The sequence below is a fragment of the Pyxicephalus adspersus genome, chromosome 6 (assembly GCF_032062135.1).
Source record: "Pyxicephalus adspersus chromosome 6, UCB_Pads_2.0, whole genome shotgun sequence".
Lineage (NCBI taxonomy): Eukaryota > Metazoa > Chordata > Amphibia > Anura > Pyxicephalidae > Pyxicephalus > Pyxicephalus adspersus.
This window is the reverse complement of record NC_092863.1, coordinates 7,613,316-7,638,777: the sequence shown is the minus strand read 5'-3', so window position 1 is coordinate 7,638,777 and position 25,462 is coordinate 7,613,316. Positions and strand designations below refer to the sequence as shown.

The following is a 25,462-nucleotide window of genomic DNA, read 5'->3' as shown; positions in this document are numbered from 1 at the left end:
GCCCCGGTAGAATCCATGAATCCCCAAGAGATTGTGTCAACGGCTTTTATCCTCCAGTAAACTCTGAGATCTAAGTCTGGGGGGGGGTGACCCTTTATATGTCCTAAAAAATATCCTTATGTTTTAAATTTTTGTCTTGTGTAGGTGTGTGCCCATTAATTACGGCCAAGGACAGTGAAGAAATGTTCCACGGTGAGTCTTGTTTGTAAATGAATTTACCAAAAAAGTGTTAGGAATGTCTTAGAAATGAAAAGATACTTGTGCCAGTTTTGTTTTTTTTACAATGTGTCATACAACACAGGGCATTGCATTGTGCGTTGGAAGACCAGTGTTGTCACTGTAGGACAGGAAGTGTGTAAGGAAGAACACCCAACCTTTGCTTTTCTTTTCTTTATAATACAAGGGGAGATGTTTTGTAATCCACTCAGATGACTAGGAACAGTGCTGATAAGAGTGCAGCAGAGAGCACAGGAATACATCAACTGACAAGTTTCTGGCAGGAACATCAGTTTGTTTTTCACTTAACCTTTAGTGGTATATTTACCAAATCAAAAATAGAGCTTATAGTAGACCATAGAGTTTAAATAGAATTTAGTCTTTCTCAACTTTTCTACTCTAATTGAACCCTTAAACTTATTTTCAGGTCTTAGAAACCAATGTTAAAATGATATTAAAAAATAAATTGATTTGAGTTAGAAGAAAGAATAGCCCTTGAATGCATGGTCCGAATGCCATCCTTACCATAAGAGCCAGAATGCCACCCTTACGGTAGGAGCCAGAATTCCATCCTTACCGGGGGAACCAGAATGCCACCCTTACGGTAGGAGCCAGAATGCCACCCTTACCATAGGTGTTAGAATGCCTCCCTTACCAGAGTCATCAGAATGCCATCTTTACCATAGGAGTCAGAATGGCACCCTTACCATAAGAGCCAGAATGCTTTTCTTACTACCAGAGTGAGAATACCACCCTAACAGTAGGAGCCAGAATGCCACCCTTACCATAAGTGTTAGAATGCCACCCTTACCATAGGAGTTAGAATGCCATCTTTATTATAGAAGTCAGAATGCCATCCTTACCCTTGGAGCCAGAACACCACCCTAACCATAGGAGTCAGAATGCGACACTTACAGGGGGACTCAGGATGCCACCCTTACTGCAGAAATCAGAATGCCACCCTTACCATAGGAGTTAGAATGCCACCCTCCCTGTCGAAAATGCCAGCACTCATTAGCCATCAGTCATTTAGTGGTGGATCTGGGGGATCCATACAGATGCACGATAATCATCTGAGACAATTGTGAACGTTTGTCTGATGCAATGAACATTTTACATCCGTACATAGCGTTAAGATCTGGTGGGCAAGCTCTCACAGGATACATTTCGGGATGATCCCTTTAAGTATTTCTAGTCCGGTGTTGTCACATTAGAAGGACTCGGCAGCCATAAGCCGGGTGACAGTCAGACTGAACAATTCCAATTCCCTTGCTGCCCAGTCGAGCGGTCCCATTACACTGTACCCACTGGTGCATGGCGGTGAGTCCGGTGTATTGCGGTGCAGTGACCCATTGCCACTCTGTGTAGGAAGAACACAGGCCTGCCATTGATTGTACAGTGTCTGAAGTTGTGAAAAGACTCTGCGTCCTATACCTGGGCCTAATTGGGGTCATTCTGTACATCAGGAGCACACAAAGTACTGCTTAGTACAGAACATAAAGTGCACCTGTCATTCACACACGGTACAGGTCAGCAATAGCACTATTTTATAGCCAAACACTATTCAGTTTTTAGCATTGGATAGTGGCTGATATAAAAGACACAAATGAATGCAGCTTTGTACTCATTACCACGTCATTAAATGCATGAATATGATTTATTAGGAGCCAATACGTTCATATACCAGAGAAGGAGAAAACATTGTATCAGAGAGATGAGCTCATCAGTCTGCTGCTCCTCCTTTTTTTGTCTAGGGGAAGAAGACAAAAGAAAATAAGGTCAGGATGTGGTTTAGGAAAGTAGAGACGTAAAGGGCTGTCATGTGGCCAAAAGCCTAGGCAGTCAGGCCACGTGGTCTCTGGACTACGATACAGCTTTTTTTTTTGGCGGATGACCCCCAAAGTGGAAAAAAAAGCAAGACGTCTGATGCCGAATTCAGAAGCGGCCTTGTTAAATTAGGGTCATCCTCCAATTACGCGTGGAGATTGTAATCATTTCAGATGGTGGAGTGTTATAATTACCCTAGTGTATGATGAAAGACACTTCTAATGAGGGCTTGGATGAGTCGCCGAGGGAGAGATGTACCAAGCGCCCTGTGTAGGATAGATAGCCATATCGGCCGTTATTAGGAAACAATGCCGATTTGTCTTTTCTGGGAATGGATTCTTCTGTAGACGGAGTGCCTCGTAGCTGATAACTCTCAGGACGCAGGCCGTCAAAACGCTGAGATAAAATAATGATTGCTTTATCTGTGTGACAGAGGATTCCTTCAAGGCAAGCGGAGAGAAGAGTAATATGAAAGCCGACATTGCCTGTCACCGGAGAAATGAAGGGCCGGTGCTGAATAACTTTTTCCAATGCTTATTCTCTGACTGTTTGATCCCCAACTGGATGACATTGAGTTTGCTATCCATAACCGGGGCTGCTATTAGAAGTTACCATACTAGGCAAACCTTCTTGGCCACCTCACCTCATGTCTTAAAGTTCTAGCATTGCAAAAGTCAAACTTCTTTGATTGGGGCCCAATGCAGAAATACGCCTCGTCCACCCCGATTACAGACCTGGCCATTACGCCTGGTCCCATCCACCTTCTGTCTACACTCCAGATTTTAATGATTGGGTTACATCTACTTTGCATGCAAACTGCAGGTCAAGGCTGAAATACAGGTCGAGGAGTCGTCTCCTGACCTCTTGCCCATCACAGAAGTGGGCCAGTATTCATTGGAAGGGGTCGGGAATAGACCAAGTCACATCACTATAGGCAATCAGACCATATTTGGCAAACCTACCCCACAATAGGACCACGTATGCTGTCCTATAACACCAGAATAAAGAATGTTATCAGCAATTCTTAGCTTTTTTAATTTGTCCAATTTTCATTTTGGAAATTCTGAAATTTTGGAAAGCTGACTGAATGTCTACTTTTGTAGGCTACGACATGATGGTGGTCTTTGGACTGTACGACAAGCTTTATTCCTCCATCAATGGAGTCTCCCTTGATGCCTTTGTCCTAGGAAGATCCAGGATTTATACCGTGGCAGAGAACATCCAGCTGACTGTTTGGACCAGGTAGGTCCTCAATTTCCTTGCAATGTCTATGGAGGTTTGTAAGTGGATAAGTTAAGGGTCTTGTAGCCTTGGCTGACCACATCCACCACTGAACTGTTATATTTCTAATAATTATGGTGGCACATTTACTGAAGTTGTTAAATGATTTCTTTAAAACCCAAGTCCATTTTTTCCAGCACAGTAATTCATAATTTTTTATAATCTATCTTCTTCCAGACTGGATCTGTGACCTAATGTAACCAAAGTGGAGTTTTTACCCTTGAAAACCTTTTGTGTTCTCTCTACGGTTCTTGTGTCTTTTGCAGGCTGTGCCTTTCTTTATTCTTCCTGTTCTTCTTGCTGCTTTTCCTCTCCTGATGATTAGAAGCGCCTCATCTCCTTGCCCTGTCCGGGACCCTTCTTGTATAGGATGTAAAGTTAATTGGAAGCGTGGGCTGTTATGTGCCTGGGTAGGGGGGAGAGAGGAGCTGCTTCTTTTCATGTCCCATGCCTTCTCCATGCCTAATCCTTTACTTTTATCTTCAGAAGACCAGATAACATTAATCTCTTTATACAGGCAAATCTGCTAAACCTGTAGCCTTTCTCTGAGATTTTTGTCCCTTCCGCTGACCTCTGGCCTCCTTTGAATTTAGGAATGTTGGTTTAGGTACGTGGACGTTTAGTGTCTTAAAGTGGACCTGGCGGTCACACTCTCCCTCCCTGGGATCCAATGCTGGGCCTCTTTCATGATATTTAACGGCCATTACTTCTAGGTTTCATCTAGAGTGCCAGTTCTGGCATCAATCAGGTCAACGTTATGTGCCACAAAACTTACCTGTATCCCCACCTCTCTGGTGTCTTTTGTGCTTAGTAATCCAGTCTCCAAGTACCAGTGACTCCAGTGTATTCAGTAAGTCCAAGTTTGCCTTTAGACCACGTGTCAGCTAGTGACTCCAATTTGTCCATTTACTTCAGTGCACTATGTGAGAAAGCAATTTGTGTTCATTAAAGGCAGTTCAATATATATCATAAAGTAACTCAAACATAAGAAGTAATAATAATAATTATAACAATAAAAAACATCTTTTATTAAGTACAATAGGATAAAAACAAGGAGAGGAGTGGAAATTTCAATAAAATGCCCTGTGCACAGTACCAGGCTGGTATCTATATCATTGATCATCGCCATACACATCAATGATGCTGAGTTACTTTATGATATATATTGAACTTCCTTTAAATTCCCGTGAACACAAATTGGTTTCTCATGTATTTGACATTTAGGGATGTTGGCAGTGTTAAGGTACTTGTTTGAGATCTGACAAATCTAGCATTTATACTTCAGTGCGCTAGCGGGGACTCCAATATGCCAGATGTCTACAGTGTGCTCCCACGCAATGTGCCATCTAGTGACTCCAATGTGCAAAATGACTACGGCTGTTCTTAGGCTACACGTCATCTTGTGACTCCAGTGCGCCAAGTATCCACCGTGTGCCCCCTGTCCACATGTGAGCCAAGTATCCACCGTGTGCCCGGTCCATAAATTATGTTAGGACCTCAATGTACACACTAGCTTCAGTGTGTTTCTAACCCATGTGTCATCTAGTGATTCCAATGTACCAAATGTCTCTAGTGCTCTCCTTTTCCAATCTAGTGGCTCCAGTGTGCTCTCAGCTCATGTGTCATTTTGTGGCTTCAATGTGCCAAGTGTGAACAGAGCGCCAGCCAACATGTCATCTGCTGACTCCCATGCACCCAGTGGCTCCAGTGTGCTTCCAGTCTATTTGTCCTCTGATTACTTTAATTTTCAGTAGTGTGCTTCTAGTCTACGTGTCATTTAGTGGCTTCAGTGTACTTCCCAGTTTTTTTGTCATCCAGTAACTTCACTGTGCTTCCACACCCAGTGGGGTAACAGACAGCAATAAAAAACTTGAAGGTGGTTCTAGTTAAAGTGGGTGTTAATCTGTCAGCTCTCTATCAATATAGCAAGCACATATAAAAGTTTCATAAGTTCCTTTATTTCTCAGCTATTTTTGACCTAGACAGAGGGTGGACTAAACTGCAGGACCTCACTGTCCTCTTCTCCTAGACCTGATCACATGACTGCTGCCAATCAGGTGCAACTTTCTGCCCAAGCAGTCATTATGCATGTTACATGGTCACCATTGGGGCATTAGGGTTGAGTAAGCTGAGCATAATAAATATTTATAGTAATATGGTAATTTCCTGCATTATGACCCACAGATCTCCTAAATTAGCTTGGTGTTGTTATCTTGAAAATTGCGGTCTTCCTTCTGAGCCCCTCGATATGTGGATAATCTGGGCACCTGCCTTCCATTAGTCGGAGGATTTCATGTCGCTGACTTCTAATGCGCCCAATCACTCACCGCTGACAGTACCACTGGTGCTTGGCTCTGTGTAGATATCCTGCACTTCTGATTGCATGTAAAAAGAGAAAAGTCGGGGGGTGATTAGTGCCCATGCTACACTGAATTAAACTTCTATTATTAAACATACGCTCCAGTCAGACATGACGGTTTAGCATTTAGACCAATTCAGGACATAACTGCTGAAACGTGATTCCTCCCAACGCAAATTGGATTTTCTATTCTAGTTTTTATCTTTCTGTCCTTCAATGCTTCATTAGCCTCATCCATATTTCTGGGAAATTCCACATCTTCTCCAACCTATGAATGTGACACAGAATTCTGGCCCATGTGCCTTTTGAATTGGAAACACTTCAAGTGGCAGTCCCTATTATAAATGGTGGGAGCAGCAGTCCCTATTATAAATGGTGGGAGTAGTGGTCACTATCATAAATGGTGGGGATGGCAGTACACTGGGAGAACCTATTATGGTTGCTGGGCATTCTTTTAGTCTCACTGTACCATTTTATCTTTTCAGAGAAGCTCATCCCCATGGGCTCCCCCAGGAACACGGCCTTAGCTTCCTCCTTCGCCTACCTGCCAATGCTGCCCAGGAACCATTCGCCTTGTGGCAACTGACGGATGAAGATTTCCAGCCAGTCGTAGGAATCATCCTGGACCGTAAGCTCCTAAGTGTGGTCTTGTTTGGGTCATTTTAATGATTTACACGGTTACTGCTGTATAATATAGGAATTATGATAATACCAATACACCAATTTTGTACTAGATATCTGGTAGTCTATATGCTTTGGTTCTGTTCTGCTTGCTTTGCAACTTTTACATTGTTTGTCTGTTTCTGAAAGCTGCAGTACCCCTTCCCACTATAGCATAGAGAAGTAAAGAGAGGGAGGTCTTCTTTATATGAGTCCTAGAGTGACAATGCTGCTTCTCTAATGATACAGTACAATGAGTGTTGTCATCCTTGGACAGGAAGTGTATTAGCAGCAGTCTCACCAGAAAAAAAAGCCATGAACCTTATGAAGCCACCACATCTAAGTTGCAATATATAACATTGTACCTATGATTTAGTATATTTTTTTCTCAGGTTTAGATGTGGTATTTCACATCCACAATTAATAAATCTCAGTCTAAATGATTGCGTACAGCAAAATCAGATTCTGACATAGGTGGAAATCCGGAGATTTCAATCCCAACAGAAGCCACTGACTCGTCTTTGAGCCTCGTAGGTCATCCAAGGACCAGGCAGGTCAGTGTGAATCCATGAAGGTGACTACAAATCCCAAGGGGAAAGGGGGGTGCACAAGCAATATGCAGGACCATTATTCAATATGTAGCCCAGGGGCAGAACTTTAATTTTTGCTATTTGAAGCTTCTCCTTGGTAATTTCTCCATGGCTGTAATAATTTCCTGTCCTGCATTTCATTTCACACTTTTTAATATACTCGGCAAGTGTAAACGGAGCTGCCTGGAATATCAGGAAGGGTGGTTGTAGCATGTAGCCATCTTCGGCTAGGTCAGGGAACTGCCTGATCATTCGTTTCCTACTTGGCCAAGAATATGAGGACCTGGAAAACCCACTGCCTTAGGCAGGTAGGTAGATCACAGATATTCATCTTTTTGCAAAGTCTCTAGTACTTTCTCTCATTAGAACCATGGGGTCTTATACCTTTTATTGCTATGCAAGAATAGCTATCATGCAATGTATCTAAGCACGGCGTTCTCTTGTGGCTGTGCCTTGATCCTCCTGTGTGCTGGATGGTGCAAGGGTAGTACAGGGAATAGTCCCAAATCACTATGGAAGCCAAGCTTTCCTCTACTGGGTCGTCTTTACCACGGTGTGCGGTAAGAGCAGCTGCAGACAGATATGTAGGTTGAAATTCCCTCTTGTTTAATAGAGGTTGGAGGCAGGGCCGCCATCGACGTGGGGCACAAGGGGTACTTGTTTACTGAGCCCTCATCAAAACACCACAACTTTTGCAATTCTGGAACTTTTAGACCTAGGGTTAGGGGGTCCGGGAAGTTTACTTAGTATGGGGCCTGGCCATTTTGTATGGTGGTCCTAGTTGGAAGACCAATACAAGATCCACCAGTGTTGTAAATCCTCCTTAAGTATGTTGGGTTTTTCCTCAGCAAGCATTTAGAATGAGTTAGAAACCTTAACATTTTCCACTGATAAAAAGATTAGAATAATATTAATTTTCCTCTGATCTGAATTCTGTAATCTTGTTGCAATTCTAAGGTTCATTGGCCTTTAATTATGGAAGATTGGATCTTTTACCATATTTTTCTATCCCAGTTTTAGGTACTGGTCCCATATCTGCCTTCTATCATGCTTGGCTTAGAATCCTTTTGGGAAGTGAACTTGACTCCCTTAGCTCACCTGGGTGAAAGTCGGTCATACCCAATGCTTTAGGAGTCAGAAACTTAATTAGTCCTCAATTCTCTCATGACCCGCTTCATATCTCAGGCTCTTCTCTTTCTGAGACAAATAATTTTGGCTCTTTCTTAACCCAATTATTTTTTTCCCAGAATGTTTAATCCAATCTCAATCCTTTATCTCTGCACAATAGCCAATCAGCAGTCGTTGACTTATTTCAACCCTGACATTGATGGGAACTTGCAGGAGGTGACCTTCGATGGGGAAGAAGTGAAGAAGATTTTCTATGGCAGTTTCCATAAGGTGCTGAGTGCGAAATTATATCATCACACATTACAGCTTCCAATTTCCTTTCTTTCATAATAATGTCACAAATTTGTGTTTCATTTTCTTCAGCTACAAGTGGCAGTGTCTAAAACAAGCATTCGGCTCTATGTGGACTGTCAGATGGTGAAGGAGAAGGTGGTGAAGCCCATGGGAAAGGTGACCACACTGGGATTTGAGATGTTGGGAAAACTGACCAGAACCAGAGGACCGAGGAGCGGCTCCTCAGCTGTAAGTAGTCAGACTGGGCTTGTGTCTGGCTTTGCCCATTGGGCATTCAATCTCTGGTCCCTTTTGGACCATGGTGACTGTGGCACTTCAAGACTTGGTGTCTGCAGGGTTCCATATTCTATATATTCTATCTATATTCTACATTCCATATACTTCATACACCATCATGCTTCAACATTTACTATTGCCCTATTCTAGGAAAAGTAGACATTTCCATTATAGAAGGGATTTGTTTTAGGGATTAGTTTAAACCTCTATTTTTGGTTTTATTGTGTAGCCAATGTCCTGTTAGTGAAAATTAGCTTTGCCTCCTATTGAAGGATCACATCTTACCATAGATGTCTGCCATTAAAGTAACAGTCCCCTCTCTCTATTTCTCCTGAAAAAAGTTGGATTTTCCACCCTTTCATGTAACGGGTCACCAAGAAAAATAGGGTGAACCTATCTTGGGGAAACGTAGATGGCAAGCACAAGAACTAACCGGGGTTCAAATTTTTCATTTGTTATCGATAAGCAGTGATATAGGCAGATGGAATGGAGTTTGACCTCCTACGTTGTGGTCTTTGAGGCAAGTACTCATGCCAATTGGTTATCAGGTAGAAGGTCTTTGATGCCCAAACAAAGCCTAGCATTCACTTGCCCAGTTGGCACTTACCATTCACTTGCTTTTTTGATTGGTGTTTCGAAACACAGCACACATATCTAGTATTTCTCGCGGCACAGATTTTCTTAAACAGTAATGGGCAAACAATTGGTGAAGGCAGGGTTAACCATCATCTGTGTTGTGACTGCTTCTGCAGAAATTTCTATAGCATCATCCCGGTGTCAGCACAGTCCCCCTCCCGGCTAACCAGCCGCTAGACAGAGGACCTCATTCTCGTCCGTCATCCGGCTTTATTTAAGCGTAGACATTTTAAATTTGCAATGATCAATGGCTCTCATTTGGAAGAGATTTAGGCTGAGGCTGACTCCGGGCATCCAAGGAGAATGGAGAAAGAGGACTCCGTCTCTCTGGAGGGCATTTAAAGGGAAGCGATATTGTCTCTCTATTTATAGCCACTCAGATTTGCAAAGAGGAGGCTACTGTTGGGCAGACAAAATAATGCAATGGATGTGTTCATTTCATTGTCAGCCCTGGGGAATGCTTGTGGGAGGGAAACGCATGCCATCGGACATTGAATGTGCTTAAACACTGATGTCACATGTCATGGTAGGAAGATGGATCATGAAACACATGAAGACCCTTTTGACATTGATTTGAATGGCAGAAAATCTGCGTTTTGTTTGTTTGATGATATTGGATTGTCCCGGTATATGATTTGCATTGTGGATTTGTTTAGTATGGGACATTGACACCTATATGCTAAGAAACAGAACACTAAAATCCACTCCTATGTTTTTCTTTTGCCTTCATATAGTTCAATTGAATCTAAAGGAGATTGTACACAAATTGTGCAACAGTTTCTATAATACAAAGCCTACACAGTCACTATACTGATATTGTATTATCAGACATAAAGCCCATCCTTCTGTGGCTCTATAGAGGAATAAATAAATTCCATATTTCTTATTGACTTTTAGGGGAGTTTACGATACAAAAGTTGACTTTTAAAAATAAATTTACAAGATTTAAGTAGATAACTGACAAACGCTGCATAGGTGGTGGCATCTCTGTAGAATTAGATTTTCCTGCCATATGCCTTTGCTTGGCTTTGCCACTTGTGCTAAATATTATAAGAATCCAGCAGTATCACCAGCACAACGCATGATAGAATAAAATTATGATGGAAATGTTAAATGTAATCAGAGTGGCAATAAATGGCCTGAGACTTTAAAGTGACTTTCCAAATTTCAAGCATTGTTTGAGGTCACCAGGTCAATTCTGAGCCCATGGGGGCGGTAATGAGCATCTGGCCACTGTCCAGTCAAAGGATGGAGGAGGGACTAGACCTGTAAGTGTTTAGTGTTGAGTAAAACTTTGATTTGTGTCACAGCTCTATAAATCTCAATACCAAATAGCCAAAAATACAAATGCTTCATCAGGTAAAACGGCTCCCTGTAATATATCTGTGTACTGTAAATACTCATATACAAACTGAAACTTTTTGACCCAAACTGCCATTACAAAGGAACCTCTGTTTATAGTTGGGTCACACCACTAGATGGCGTTGTGTCATCATGTAAAGTGTACAACAAACTCTCAGAGTTTGGAACCCTTTACACAAGGACACAGTGCCATCTACTGGTGGCCAAAATTATTGCACCAAAATCATTTAGGAACAAGAGACCCAGCATAATCAATTAAAAGTTTTAAATCACTTTAACCTGGAAAAAAAGCACATGCGGTTTTAGTTTGCCTCCCTTTTTCCATTTTTTCTTGGTATCCATGAAGGACCAAAGTAATTGTTGTATGATGTTGTTATCATATAGCACACACAACTTCATCAGTGCTAAGTAGCAGTCCCTTTTAATAAAATGCATTTGAATGCTTTCCTTTTCAGTTAGGAAATGTAAGTGAATAAAATTTGGATTCCTCTAAATAAATATATGCTGGGATGGAAGATTCCAGGGAACAGATACCGATCAGCACTTTATTAGACTTGGCAAAGACTATTCATCAAGAAGTAGTATTTTTAGACTGGAGAAGGAAGCCTGGAGCATGATACTGTGAAATGGAAAATGATGTTATTAGTGACATTTTAGGAGGACGTTTTGCGTCATGTGATTCTGTGTGAGGAGGGTTACCAATGTATACCAGCGGGTGGGGGAAAAGGGTAAAATATTCCCAGGAAGAAGAACTGCGGGTGTGATAACGTTCCAAAAAGCAATATACTTATTTCCTATGTAATAAAAGTTTAGGTACAGTTATACATGTTTTACATAGAGAAGGGAAGTTGTAAAACTCCTCCAAGTCTATTTTTCCCATTTGTGACCAGTTGGGGAAGTTTCCTTTTATTTCCTATCCTGGAGATAGACCCGGAAATAAGACATTTCTCCAATGTTGTCACTTGAACATTTTCGTCCATGTATTTCTGTATAATATTAACATACAATGTTTCATAATTACAAAAATAACAAAAGAAAACTTGTTTCCTTTAAGTACACCCCCGTTGTGTTGGGCGCCATTAACCCCACCTGTCTGTGCCTTCCAGTTGCAGCTCCAGTCATTCCTGATGATATGCGGTTCAGAGATCCCTATTGGAGATGGATGCTGTGATGTTGTGGCCAAGGTGAGGCAGGGTGACCTGCGGCATCTGAATGTTACCTAATATTTTTTTTTAGAGGGTGGCCAATGGGCAGAAACAAGATGACTTGCACAGGTTCATTTTAAGGTATGTACACCATGATAGGGGTTACTTTAGTGTTAGAGTTTGGCAAAATGAAGCCCTGGGAAAATATGAAGTGGTGGCCCCAAATGCACATCATTCCCACTCCCTGCCATTCTGAGGCCCTACAACAGTTTGCCCAAGCAATTGATGTCCCAGACCCTGGTGAGTAAAAACAATGTACTGTAGGGGACATCTCTAGAATAAGGATATTTCTTTTTATTTCTGGAAAGCCTTGAATTAGTTGTGCCTCCACTACCGAGCTGGGCTCCCTTCTTTATCAGGTTCTTCGTTGTCTCTTGAATTCTTCAAAGTAACCCCCAAATAAGCTTTTTTGGTCTTTTTAGAGGGATGAGAATGCGTGTCCTGCTATGGCCCCCTCTTGTACCTGCACCTCTGATATCCCAGGACCTCCTGGCCCTCCAGGACTTCCGGTAAGTTTTGAGTCATGATATACCAGGGGAAGTTACATTGAGAATGACCACACTAATATGTCACAGGTTTTAATATTACTTTACAGTATACCATTCCATATCATATCCAAATTCTCAGTCACACCAACCTCAGCCTGCTATTGGATGTTCTTCTTAGGCTCCTCCTACAGTTCTGAGTAAACAGGACAGCCCCTGAGGGATAAAGGATGGACCTGGATGGATGATCTGCTTGAACCCTTGCTTAGGTGTAAATTTTTCTTCATATCTACAGGGGCCACCAGGACCTCGAGGTTCCAAAGGAGAGCAAGGCGAGCCGGGTCCGGCGGTATGTACTATTATTTTCCCCTCTAAGTATATGACAAGGCTCAATGCTTACCATAAAGGCTTAACTCCAACACAATGGCTACCTCTAGGGCAGGCGCCAAGTAGTTCAATGTTACAATGATATGTGATGACTGAACCATTTTTTACTGCTCTGTGATATAAGGCCAGGCCCCAGAGAGGTAACATAATCCAGGCACCATTTGGCAGTGCTTTTGTCCGGATTGGAAGAATGACGTGGGAAGAAGGGACCCTCTATGTGATGGGTAAAGTGCTGTTGCCTTAATTGGATGAATGGCACAGGAAGACATTCTCAGAACTTGAACCACCACCATGAATAGTAAGACTTGGCCACCATATTGGTTTGCAGAGATTACGGTGTGTTCATGCCCCATGAATATTAATATAGAAATATATAAAATACTGACCATCCATCAAAATCCAGATGATTATTTTGGGTTGGTGGTGGTTTTAGAGTGCACACAAAGTCCTTCCAAAGGCTGACAATGGCTTGTGTTTACAAGTCCCTGTGGGCATTTGTCCCACCGAAGTGCACTACAAACACAGACATGCATGGTCATGTGACCGCCATCAGCACATTGACTTGGCTGCGTTCTCCAATATTTATGGCACATTATAAGTTCCCCATTTAGAGGTATTTATATCTCTCTCATCTCACTCCATACCACGTGGGGGCTGCCCTGAGGGACACATCGGAGACTATCTCCGTCTCTCCCACCTGCAGCAAATCAACACTTGCCACCTTGGGGAGCAAACTGTGAACTGATGCAATCAGAGGAATAGCAGAGCTGCCGTGGGTTGTTGATGAAGTGATAAATACATATATTTAGTATATCTACCTTTTTTTTCTCAGGGGGAACAAGGCGTGTCCGGACAGCTGGGTCCAGAAGGTCCCGGTGGGCGTATGGGCTCTCCTGGACTTCGTGGGATGACGGTTACTGGGCCAATGGTACGATCTGCTTTTTTCTAAAAAATGTAAAAAAGGTAGAGTTCGGGAAAAGGTTACACATATCCCTTCTTAATAAATATATCACAATGAGTGTTGTCACCGCAGTACAGGAAACTAATGCCGCCAATTAAGGACTGATAGGTTATAATATATTCTTTTGGGTTTCAGAACATATATGTCATTTTTATTACAGGGTTAGAGCAAGGGATTATGGGGAAAATGTCAATCCAATCTGCTCCCTCTTCAATAGGAACTGCTGAGATGTGCATTATGGGTAATATTTCTAAATGTGGATCATAAAATCATGTCTTATGTTTAGGGCCCCCCCGGGATGAAGGGTGAAAAGGGTGACATTGGAAGTCCGGGACTGCAGGTAAGATAAAAGGAGGTTGCTCACTGGCTGTGTTGATACTGGTGGGCCAAGGCATGGGTCATGTGACCAGCAACTCCACCACTTGTTGGAGCAGAAGAAGCAGAAAGCCTAAGCTGGGTGTTTCAAGTAAATTCTCTATCCATGGCTCCAATATTTCTTCATTCTAATTTTTGCAATTTGCTAACAAGGCTCTCTGCTCCCGTAGGGTTTTCCAGGTCCTGAGGGGAAGGCGGGAAAAGATGGCACGATGGGGCCCAAGGTAGGTGTGACAACCTATCGTATATGATGATGTTCATTAGGAGAAGCTGTGACTTCAGCTGAATAGGTGTGAGCACAGATATAGGTGTGACGGGATATAAATACATACGTGTGGATCCATGGTGCCAATTACATCAGCAATTCTAATTTCTGACTGCAAGGCATTCTATTTTTATTTTGTATTCTTCTTGGGTATGGATAATACAGGGTCACCCGGGTGAATAATTCCTTTATTAGGGTGAATAATTCCTTTATTAGGGTGAATATGTTAAAGTCAAACCCCGGACAAAACTTTTCCAGAATACTTGGAACTTATTTCAGGTTTTATTGCTGCCTGGGTCCCATGTATCCCCCAATGGGGGTCACGATAGTAATACCCATTTATGGAACCAATCACTTTATGATTTGTAACAATAGAAGCATTTTCTTTCTTTTCATATATGGATCAGGAAATATTTTGCAGCAAAATCTGGAATTTCTTCCCTGCCGTGATAAAATATTCACAGAATAAATTGCCAAGACCAAATTTGCTGTTACCAAGCAGCGACCTACAAATAGCTCTGGAATAGAAGAGATCAATGTGCAGCCGGGGTGACAAAGCTGTCCGATGCGGATCTGCTTCTGTATAGCGCTGCCTTGAGCGGTCATGTAGTTTAGTCTGTAAAGAACTTTCTGTTCCCTTGGATTCCCTCTCTGTGTTCTCACTAATGACATCGGGACAGGAGGGATTTTTTTAAGTTTGTGCCAAATTGTCTTCGCTCTCAGCCTGACGCTGTGACATCTCATTATACATCTCCAACATTGCAGACAAATGTGACCTTTTTATATTCACATGTGTTGGGCTTCCTGCTGGGAGCAGCCATGGGGACCTCAATAAATCATTCCTAGAGATCAACCTGCGGCGGATGGAAGTAGTCGCATGCGGTTCAGATGAAGTCAAAACTTGGGACTTGTTTATTAAAAAAAAACAAAAATTGGGAGGATGAAGGAGAAGATGGCATGGTATGATTGTGTGCTTGTTAACTTGTGCTTGCTGATCAAGCTGCCAATGCATGCCCACTCCTCCCTGGGTGAATGAAGCTTCTATATCCAAACATACAAAGGCCGGGCCATGGGACAAGGGGTACTTCTGTACCCATCAAAATAGCTGAATTTTGCAATTCTGAAATTTTTAGACATGGGGGCCCAGGATGTTTACCTAGTATGGGGCCCATAAATTTCTGATGGCATCCCTGGATACACCTAAAAATAATAGTTGTGTAAGGATTATGATGTCCCCAATGTTGGTTATGCTTTCTCCCCATTATCATAGATTAACTTTAAGTTTACGTAAGTTTATGTAGAGATATTTATAGCAGCCAATCAGAAGTCACCAATCCGCCCACAAGGAGCCAATGATAGGCTGCTCTTAGCTGGTGGCTACAAGGGGGTTACAATGTACTGCTGCTTCATAATATTTATTGTATATTTATAATACTCATGTATACGACATCTATGTATTTTGTTTTGTGTTTCCAGGGTGTACGGGGATTAGAGGGAATTACTGGCCTTCCCGGTCCCCCTGGACCTCGGGTAAGAATATTTACAAGTCTGTTCTGACATGTTTATAAAGTTATAAATAGAAATTGCACAATGATTGTCTAAAAATCGACTCTTTGACCTACTAACTGGGAGAGAGCCCTTTCCATATGATCGTTGTGGCAGTTATCTGGTTGGATTGCAATGGAAGCCAGGGTGGCAACATTGGAAAACAACTGGGAGATGGGGACAGAGTGTTGCCACCCTATAAAGGGAAGTGTCTGAACCAGAACCTCCATTTTTAATTAAAGCTGCAATTGTAAAAAGATTGATAAATGACTCTTGTAATAAAGATTGTATAAGATTTCGGTGACTGGAGACTATGGTAATAGATGTGGCTTTGTGCCTGGCACAGCAGCACCCGTCAGATTTACGTTGCATTGTTTGGACCTCAGTAATCCACGGCAAGTCCATTTTTTCAACCATATCTTTTATTCATCAGGAAGATCCAATAGGTTATTATTCACACCAAGACATCGTCACGGATCATCAGCAAACGATACAAGAAGTGAAAAAAAATAATACAAAACCTGAAAGACAATGGGGTCTATTTATAAAGCTGTGAATCTTACATTTACCAAGCATCTTCTTCTGACAAAACTTGCAATGGCTGTGATTATTTCTCTACTACTGGTGAATGTCACATTCACTGTTCTCCAAATAGACCCGAAAAGATGAATGAATGAGTAGCGTTATCAATAATAAAAAATAAAAACCTGCAAAGTGGAAACAATTGTGTCCGCCATTGTGCAGATCCATTTCTTTTGAGCTTTTGTTAATGACCTCGGTTTAGTTTAGCCGGCGGGGAGAGATGACAAAAATAAAAGTTTGTAACTATAAATTTATCTTGCAAATTAAATTATGTACACGGGAGCCGTGGCGGCAGAGTGTTCTTGTTTTCTGTCTCATTTATTATGTATAGGTTTTTTTATTTATTTATGATGTTACATTATAATACAATATTACTGCTTATCTATTAGGAGAAAGGACTAAATGCCACCAGCCGAGATTCAAATTGAACGTCACAACGAACGCTGAGGATTACAAATGAAAAAAAAAAAAACTAACACAATATATATAATTCTTAAAGTTAGTCCTAATTGGGTTGATGACCTGCAATATTTCTTTGGATATGATCTTGGATGTGCATGGAATGTATTAAATACATATTTATACTGTATGTATTACTAGTCCAGAGGTTTGCTCCATGGGAGGTGCTTCTTGTCCTTGTTTTCGCCTATAAGCTGCCTAAACCTAAAAGAAACATTCAAATGTTCCCTTTGAAGTAATAGGTAATGAAGAATCCACAGCTCATTTTGCTTATATGAATACTTACCTTAATCCGCTGGTGTCTTCATTCAACCTTGCAGATGTCATCATATGTAATGCAAGAGGAATAGCCACTTTCTATACCAGTCCTGGATTGAACGTTGGAGTTGGTGCCCATATTTTAGTGGTGGGAAGAAGAAGATTGTCATAGGACCACTGGAGTATTACCACAGGTCCATCCCCAGCTTTTCTCAACCTTTTTACTCCTGAGAAACCCTTGAAAAACTTGTTAGATCTTGGGGATCCCTTATTAAAGAACTAAGCAGAAATCATCAAATGGGAGGTCAGTCAGCCACAGTTTAAGGAAACTCTAGCAACCTCTAGAGGAACCCTTGGGTTTCACGGAACCCTGGATGAGAATGGCTGCTGTAGAGAAAGCCTGGATGAGAAAAAGTTGCTCTAAAGGAGCCCTGGTTGAGAATGGCTGCTCCAGAGGAACCCCAGTTGAGAATGGCTGCTCCAGAGGAACCCCAGTTGAGAATGGCTGCTGTAGAGGAACCCTAGTTGAGAATGGCTCTTCTAGAGGAACCCTCGTTGAGTTGCACTAGAGGAACCCTGGTTGACACTAGCTGCTCTAAAAGAACCTTGGGTGAGAATGGCTGCTGTAGATAAACCCTGGTTGAAAAAGGCTGCTCTGAAGGAACCCTGGATAAGAAGGGCTGCCCTAGAAGAACTCTGGTAGAGATGGGCTGCCCTAGAGGAACCCTGGTTGAGAAAGGCTGCTCCAGAGGAACCCTGGTTGAGAAAGGCTGCTCCAGAGGAACCCTGGTTGAGAAAGGCTGCTCCAGAGGAACCCTGGTTGAGAAAGGCTGCCCTAGAAGAACTCTAGTAGAGACGAGCTGCCCCAGTGGAACTCTGGTAGAGACGGGCTGCCACAGAGAAACCCTGCTTGAGAAAAAGCTGCTCTAGATGATTTGCTTGGGAATGGCTACTCTAGAGGAACCCTGGATGAGAAAGGCTGCTCTACCGGAACCCTGTATGAGAATGGCTGCTCTGGAGCAACCCTGGTTGAGAAAATCTGGTCTAGATGAATCCTGGTTGGGAATGACTACTCTAGAGGAACCCTGGTTGAGAATGTCCACTCTGGACAATACATGCATTAGATCCTTCATCAACTAAAGTGGTGGGGTCTGCTTTCATTAACTCCACTTGAGCAGTCAAAGTTGCATCACCTACACAATGTTAACCATGGTACCATTGTATTGATTGATAAGAAGGGCAGTCTGGCTCCTTATCACTTCCTGTGCAGCCCACGGTATATGCACAGTATATGGAATGACCCCATCTGCTCTAATACAAAGTAGCGACATTTAAATTTCCCATCAGTCATAGAAAATCTCAGCGTCTGCAGATAGAAAAGTAAAGGTCAACGCTAATGGTGCCACATGATAAACCAGCCGCTGTTGCTGATGATTTACGATTTTCCGTATATATGTATTTTTTAGGTAAAAGTCGACTTTTCATTTACAAATGTTTTACCGGCAACTTGGCACAATAATTATCCCGGGCGCTGTGATTTCTGGGAACTTCAGATAATTCTGTGTATTTGTCATAGTTACAAACAGTCCTCCTATATAGGGCAGCTTTTATTTATAGCTTGTGGTACATGCCCAGAGATGGACGAGCCCACGATACATGGAACCATCATGCCATTGTTCAAATTGTGCTCATTATATGTATTGTATTTAAACTGCCTGAATTTCTTTTTTTTTAATACTTTTTTTAGGGTATTCAAGGCGTTCCAGGCTTAAATGGAAGTCCTGGTGATAGAGGACCTGTTGGTGAAGTTGGGCCCACGGTATGTAATGATGAACCTAGCATGCTGGTCTGCCCACTTATGGTTTAGGGCAGCATCTATAAATGTTCAGACAAGGAATGAAGGGAAAGAGGGCAACTGTGTCACATGAGAGGCTTTAGATGGGGTAAAGGGGCTAATTGGTTGTCTGAACTCAAACCAATAGATATATATTGCCAACATCCCTAAACTCTTGAGTATATAGAAAGGTAGGTATTTTTGTGGGACTTTAAAGGCAGTTCAGTACATGTCACAAAATAGGCTCAAATCTAAAAAACAATATTTTTTTAAACACCAGCTATAAAAACAATGGATGGAAATGCTCAGTACATAGCACCAAACAATTGTGTATATCATTGAGATGTTGTAATAGATTCTGATAATCCAACGCGTTTCGCAGAATTAATCTGCTTCATCAGAGATTATACAAGACCTCAATAGATAGAATGCACTATAATATATTATTATAAAATATAATATAAGTAGAATCATTATTACCCTTATAACTAAAGCTGGGGATGGACCTGTGGTAAAGGGGCAACCAGAACACCCCAACAGAGGCTCCTACACAAGAAGTGTAATTAATGAATGAGAAAGATGATTGCTTTCCAGACTCCCTGTTGTAGGGTGCAGGGTGGGCTGACGTCACTGACACCTTGAAGAATATTTTAGAGGATTCTGATGACTGTGTATTGTTTATCTCTTCATTAGTAGAATGTTGTTAGTTCAGGAATTCAAGAAATTCACACTTAGTAAACAGCTATATAAGGCTTGTCATTGGTATTCCATTTATAGCAACTCAAATGCAGCTATTTCAGGAATAAATAGAAAAAGTGATATCACCCAGGACCTGAAAAATAATAGGCTGTGTTGTCTCTGATGTCACTGGTTTCTAATGAATGGATAGGCTGCATTCTCAGTGATGTCACTGGTCTCTAGTGATTGGATAGGCTGCATTCTCAGTGATGTCACTGGTCTCTAGTGATTGTATAGGCTGCATTCTCAGTGATGCCACTAGGCTCTAATAAATGGATTGGCTGCAGTTTCAGTGATGTCATTGGTATCTAGTGAATGGATCGGCTGCCTTCTCTGTAATGTCATTGGTTTCCAGTGAATGGATAGGCTGCATTCTTAGTTTTGTCATTGGTCATTAATGAATGGGTAGGGTGCTATCCCCTTGGTATTAGCAGCTCTTAGAAAATGAATTGTTAGCCTTCTCCATGCCGTGATCAATCTCTAGACTTTTAATAAAGATTTTGTAGCCTATTGTTCATCAATGGTTCATTATTAATTCTCTGGTTTCCACAGGGTCTTCCCGGCACTCGAGGCGAGAAAGGCGAGAAGGTGAGTTTCAATTAATGTAGCTCCATGCAGTAACTAATTGCTTCTCTCTTGACCTCAACCTGATGTTCTGTGATAGAGCCAGACAGAAAATCATTTCTTCGCTCATCAGGTCTTTCATTGAAAGAATTTTCGCAGCAGGATATCTGTGATTTTGAAATATTATTATTGTAGTGACAGAAAGGATTAAATGTCATGTGTTGAATTTTTCAGAGTTGATCGGGAGTAGCTTAAGTTATGTTTAAGGATTTTAGCTACTGTTGGTTTCAAAACAATATTCCACCGTCCTTACCTTCTTTAAAGGCCTTGTCTTTTACAAACAGGGTGAACCTCAATCTGTTGCCACCATTTACCATTTGGTGAATCAAGTGTGTGAAAGACTCATTCAGGGTAAGTGCTTGTCAAATGGTTGTCTTCTGCTGAGAATATTATAATGTCTAATAAATGATATTTTCCATTCCATGTCATCATTTTGCAGCTCACCTAGTAAAACTAGAAGCAGTGCTACAGGAGAAAGATGTGCAGCCGGTCCCTCTCTGGGATGTGGAATTAAAACCTGGAGAACCAGGACCACCTGGACCTCCAGGGCCACCAGGAGAACAAGGAGAGCCTGGAGCCAATGGAGCATTTGGACAACTAGGCAGGAACGGATACCCTGGAGAACGAGGTATCCCATTTCTTCTTTTTAGGGGGTAGGAGGATTAGCATGGTTTCTTCTTCCAAGTTTTGGTCCCATTTCTTCAAGGATGGTTTTAGAATCCGTGTGAGTGGACCTTTAGGTTTACCTAAACGATATCATGAATTAAAAACCCTCATAATGTTAGAAAGTCAATTATATGGTGAAAAGTATCTGGAACCCCTCCAAATTATTGAGTTGAGTAGTTTCTGATGAACGGCCAAGGAATTCAAAGACATTTAGACAATTGTTTTCTTCCAACTACAGTATGTTGTACCAGTTTAGGGAAGGCATTTTTCTGTACCCAACTGACTGTTCCCCAACGTACAAAGTACTGATTATACTATTATAAAATATAGTTTTCTAATCCTTTCTATTCCTTTATATAATAATACTTGTTAATATTTTAGGACCCAAGGGACATCAAGGAGAAAAAGGTGCTCCAGGACAAGATAAAGAAGGCCCAGCAGGACCTCCCGGAGCATTAGGTAGATTCTTTGAAAACTACAAACCTGAATTTTTGGTTTTACAATGCTAATTTTTTCTTTCTTTTATTTTAGGTCCTCCAGGAAAGGAGGTCTTTGGAAATCCAGGGCCCAATGGCTTTATGGGACGGCCTGGTCCTCCTGGAAATCCAGGATTTCCTGGACATTATGGACCTCCAGGGGTAGTAGGTGGCTGTGACTCTTCTGCGTGCTATACATCAAGTAAGTGGAGATACCTGGTGTTTGTATAGGCCTCCTGCATTCATCTACTGGTAGTTTTCATATAATGTCAAGGAAATACAAACCAAACAGAGATGATGCTTCTTTTTAAGTGGTCCTACAAAATCCACAATAATAGAAAGGTTGAACCCTAAGTGTCAGGGTACCACTCAGTCGTCTATGTCTACTTATTCTGTAACCCCAATAGTTTCTGTACCCTTGGAAATTTGACTTCATTAGCTCTCTCTTCATTCTGGAACCCCAAGTGTTGCTGTACCCTTGGGCATTAGACTTCCTTTTCTCCCTCTCTATTCTGGAACCCCAAGTGTTGCTGTACCTTTGGGATTAGACTTCCTTTGCTCTCTTCATTCTGGAACCCCAAGTGTTGCTGTACCTTTGGGATTAGACTTCCTTTGCTCTCTTCATTCTGGAACCCCAAGTGTTGCTGTACCATTGGGATTTTTACTTCCTTAGCTCTCTCTTCATTCTGGAACCCCAAGTGTTGCTGTACCCTTGGGGCATTAGACTTCCTTTGCTCTCTCTTCATTCTGGACCCCCGTGTGTTTTTGCATTTTATATATGTTCATTCTAGAACCCCATGTGTCAGTGTACCTTTGTTCTGAAGTATCTTTGTTCAGTTATTGAACCCTGTGTGTCATTGTCTAAGGAGCCCATATATTAGAAAGTATAGAAGTGGTTTTAGAAACATTTTAACCATTATAATTAAATAAACAGGAACAAGTGTTCTAGCTTCTGTTAACATTGTCATTTCTGTAATTTCCAGGAGCTGAAGAACTGAATATTAGTCCCTGAATGCTTCCTGCTAACCACATAATGTACAAATGCGGTGGAGCATGGCTCTGGCTCAGTGACAACTTGCTTTCCGTAACAGCCCAGCTGGGATCACCCAGAACATCCTTCAGGTTTACATGGGCTGAGATCTTCTGCATTTTGCATGCAGGTGCTTGCTGCAAGAAGTCTGCCGCGTGATATTTAATAATTGTGATGTGTTACCACCATCAGTGCCTTCAACAGAGTTTTACAAGACTTGTGCAGACAATGGGGGCTATTTTCTAAAGAATTGTTTTCTATGCTGGACCATTCTTATTAATCTTTTCTGTAAAACAGAGATTGGCTGTCAATGTGGAAAAGCTGTGACCTGGTAAGAGAAGTTGTAGAACATTACCTTATGGAAGTCACATCTCACCTTGTGAGCAGTTAGCACGGTGATGATGATTGTTGAATGGTTGCACGCTCTTCTATTGCTGTTTTATTCCTCCTGGTCCATCTCTATTTATATTACCGTTTATATGATTTCTTAGTTCTCTGTGAATACATTTATAAATAAGCTATTGTCGTGTTCTGTATATTCTTTTACAGTACAAATAAAGAACTGCTTTTAATTATTTTCCAGCCTGTTAACTTCTGTTTCCAGTGCAATAATTTAGATTTGAGTTGGTTTTGGTTGATGTATTTTGCAGCTGTTTATCACGCTGATCATATCTGTAAGATTTTAATATTGGCCAGTTCTCATTAGGATGAGAGAATGGGATTGCTGTGTAAAGTCTTCTCCGAGGATTCTCAATGGGTTCCAGGTCTGCGGTGGCCAAAATGATGCCTGTGCTTCCTGAACCATTCTTTAACAATGAATCCTGGCACAGCCACCTTGGAATATGCCCGTGCCACCAGGGAAGAAAAACGTTTGATAGACAAACCTGGTCATTTAGTGTGTGTATATATTTATATATGTATGTATCATGGTATGGCACACCCCAAGGCTTCTATCATAGTAGTGTTGTTGGGAATGATTTTATTTGAACCATTTCTTTTTTCTCTCCTTTGCACATTTTAGTATTGCCTGTATTGTGATGCTAATGATTGTATTGCAGGCTGGCGATAAGCTTCTCTGGCCCTGGTCTAATTCTCATATATTCATCCACCAAGTCTCTCTTCCCACGCAGTGAATATTTTCATGATGTGTTTTGCGTTCTGAACCGTTCTTTATACACTGGAGATTCGGGCCTTCACAGATCTCAGCCTGGCATTAGTGATCATGCCTTTCTCAGAGTCCCGTGGGTCATTCTCCAACTCCATTGTCGGTAATCTGTTCAAATGCAGAACAAGTGCCAGAATGAAGTTGCTGTTGCATGTCTCTTTGTTATGTAAGTAGCAAATGTTTGCCAGATTTCACTATGGGGAATAGTTTGGCCAACGAGTGTATATAAACTTAAAGCAGAACTCTGGGTGCAAAATTAAACTTCATATGTGGAAGATGTTTATGGTGTTATTTTCTATTCAGCCTTATTTCTGCTACTGTCAGACCACTTTATTGTTCTAGCTTATTGGATAGAAGTGATAAAGATTAATGGTGAAAGGAGCAAGATGGAGATGGGAAAGTGGCACGGGACTTTGCTGAATACAGAATGAGGCATATCAGATCTCAGCAGAGGTCATATCAGATATGATGGCAGGGGATGGGTTTCCTACTCATGAATTTCCTGCTCTCTAAGTATAAAAGGCTATACAACTTTTACCTATATACAATGGCCAACTTATCTGTACTCCTCAAAAAAAATAATATTTATAATTTTAAATATCCCACACTGTTGACACCCTTGGCCAAACTGCTCCTTCTAATTATTCCTAATATAGCTATATATATGGATTGTATGGGAAATGTTTTGTGGATACTCTTGGACAACATTTTCTTTTCTTCTTCCCCGAAACTAAGAAATGTTTAGTGGTTTTTATCCTTTCTTTACAGAATTGATAAAGTATGTTCATAAGTCCGAAGCAGCCTATGACCTCATTCCACCTCCCGTGTCTTATCTTCTGGTTTTGTGATTGTAGAGTATGAAAGTATATTGCTTTGGCAGTCTAAAAATATTTAGGCATCCAGGGAAATAAAATGTGGTTTTAATTTTCATTCTAAGTATTCCCAAACTATGTGCTTGTAGAAAAATTATCTGCGTGGAAGACGAGGTAAAGGGGTACAAGGTCTAAGCATATTAACACGAGCTGTAGGGTTGTTGGCATGATTGAAACAACCCAAAAAAGTTTGTTCGGCCAACATTTAAAGGAAAATATAGCTGGAGTTCATTAAGCTTCAGGTCCTGCAAGTCATTTTACCCGGGCTTTTGTTGGTAGTAGTACAGTGTAAGCATGTGATTAAATAAAGAGATATGTGGTAGAGTTCTTCTCCTTTGGTTTACCATTGTTTGGTTGGTGTTCTGGGACCGGGTGACAATGCAGGAGAAGTTTTTCTTGCCCAGTAACAAGTGCCTGCAAAAAGACCATCATGGGAGAATTACCAGGTGTTCTTTTATTAAAGCTTACATGGAATTTTGCTGGATGATTTCAGGTGTTTCTTTTTCTCACCTTTATTAGAAGAAATTTAATACACTAATAGACTCTGCTTTTAGAAGGCTGAATGTGTTGATTTATGGTATTGCTGTGCTGGTACATATTGATAGTAGAGGTTAATAAGATGTTTTTTTAATGTCTATACTCTACCACTTTATGAAATAGAAGAACGAGTAGTTTAAATATGTGAGCGGAGGTTGTAGCGCAGAGGGTAAGAGCTCTGATTGGTCTGATGGAGATCTGAGTTCAAATCCCACTGAGGGAGCCTTGTGTGTCCCAGGTGCTGTGCAGTGCCTGAGCCCAGCCCCCTGGTGGTGGAATGGGGTAGTGGGAATGTTTCAGACCCTCTACTCTGTCCCACTAATAGGGGTTCAGGTACAGTACCTGGATGATATATATATATATATATAT

General features: G+C 41.5%; 1 protein-coding gene across 1 annotated transcript in view; it reads left to right on the top strand.

The window, feature by feature from the left end:
* COL20A1 (collagen type XX alpha 1 chain) overlaps positions 1-23,096 on the top strand; it is a 50,994-nt gene extending 27,898 nt beyond the window's left edge. Inside the window, exons 18-36 of the mRNA XM_072413662.1 lie at positions 145-192; positions 3,147-3,285; positions 6,169-6,311; positions 8,222-8,331; positions 8,425-8,583; positions 11,736-11,813; positions 12,257-12,343; positions 12,615-12,668; positions 13,539-13,634; positions 13,954-14,007; positions 14,213-14,266; positions 15,784-15,837; positions 18,899-18,970; positions 20,276-20,311; positions 20,632-20,698; positions 20,787-20,975; positions 21,395-21,472; positions 21,545-21,691; positions 22,473-23,096. Of these exons, the coding sequence (XP_072269763.1) occupies positions 145-192; positions 3,147-3,285; positions 6,169-6,311; positions 8,222-8,331; positions 8,425-8,583; positions 11,736-11,813; positions 12,257-12,343; positions 12,615-12,668; positions 13,539-13,634; positions 13,954-14,007; positions 14,213-14,266; positions 15,784-15,837; positions 18,899-18,970; positions 20,276-20,311; positions 20,632-20,698; positions 20,787-20,975; positions 21,395-21,472; positions 21,545-21,691; positions 22,473-22,501 (1,694 nt within the window). The 3' untranslated portion in view covers positions 22,502-23,096. The remainder of the gene's footprint in view (positions 1-144; positions 193-3,146; positions 3,286-6,168; positions 6,312-8,221; positions 8,332-8,424; positions 8,584-11,735; positions 11,814-12,256; positions 12,344-12,614; positions 12,669-13,538; positions 13,635-13,953; positions 14,008-14,212; positions 14,267-15,783; positions 15,838-18,898; positions 18,971-20,275; positions 20,312-20,631; positions 20,699-20,786; positions 20,976-21,394; positions 21,473-21,544; positions 21,692-22,472) is intronic.
* Positions 23,097-25,462: the final 2,366 nt, after the last annotated feature.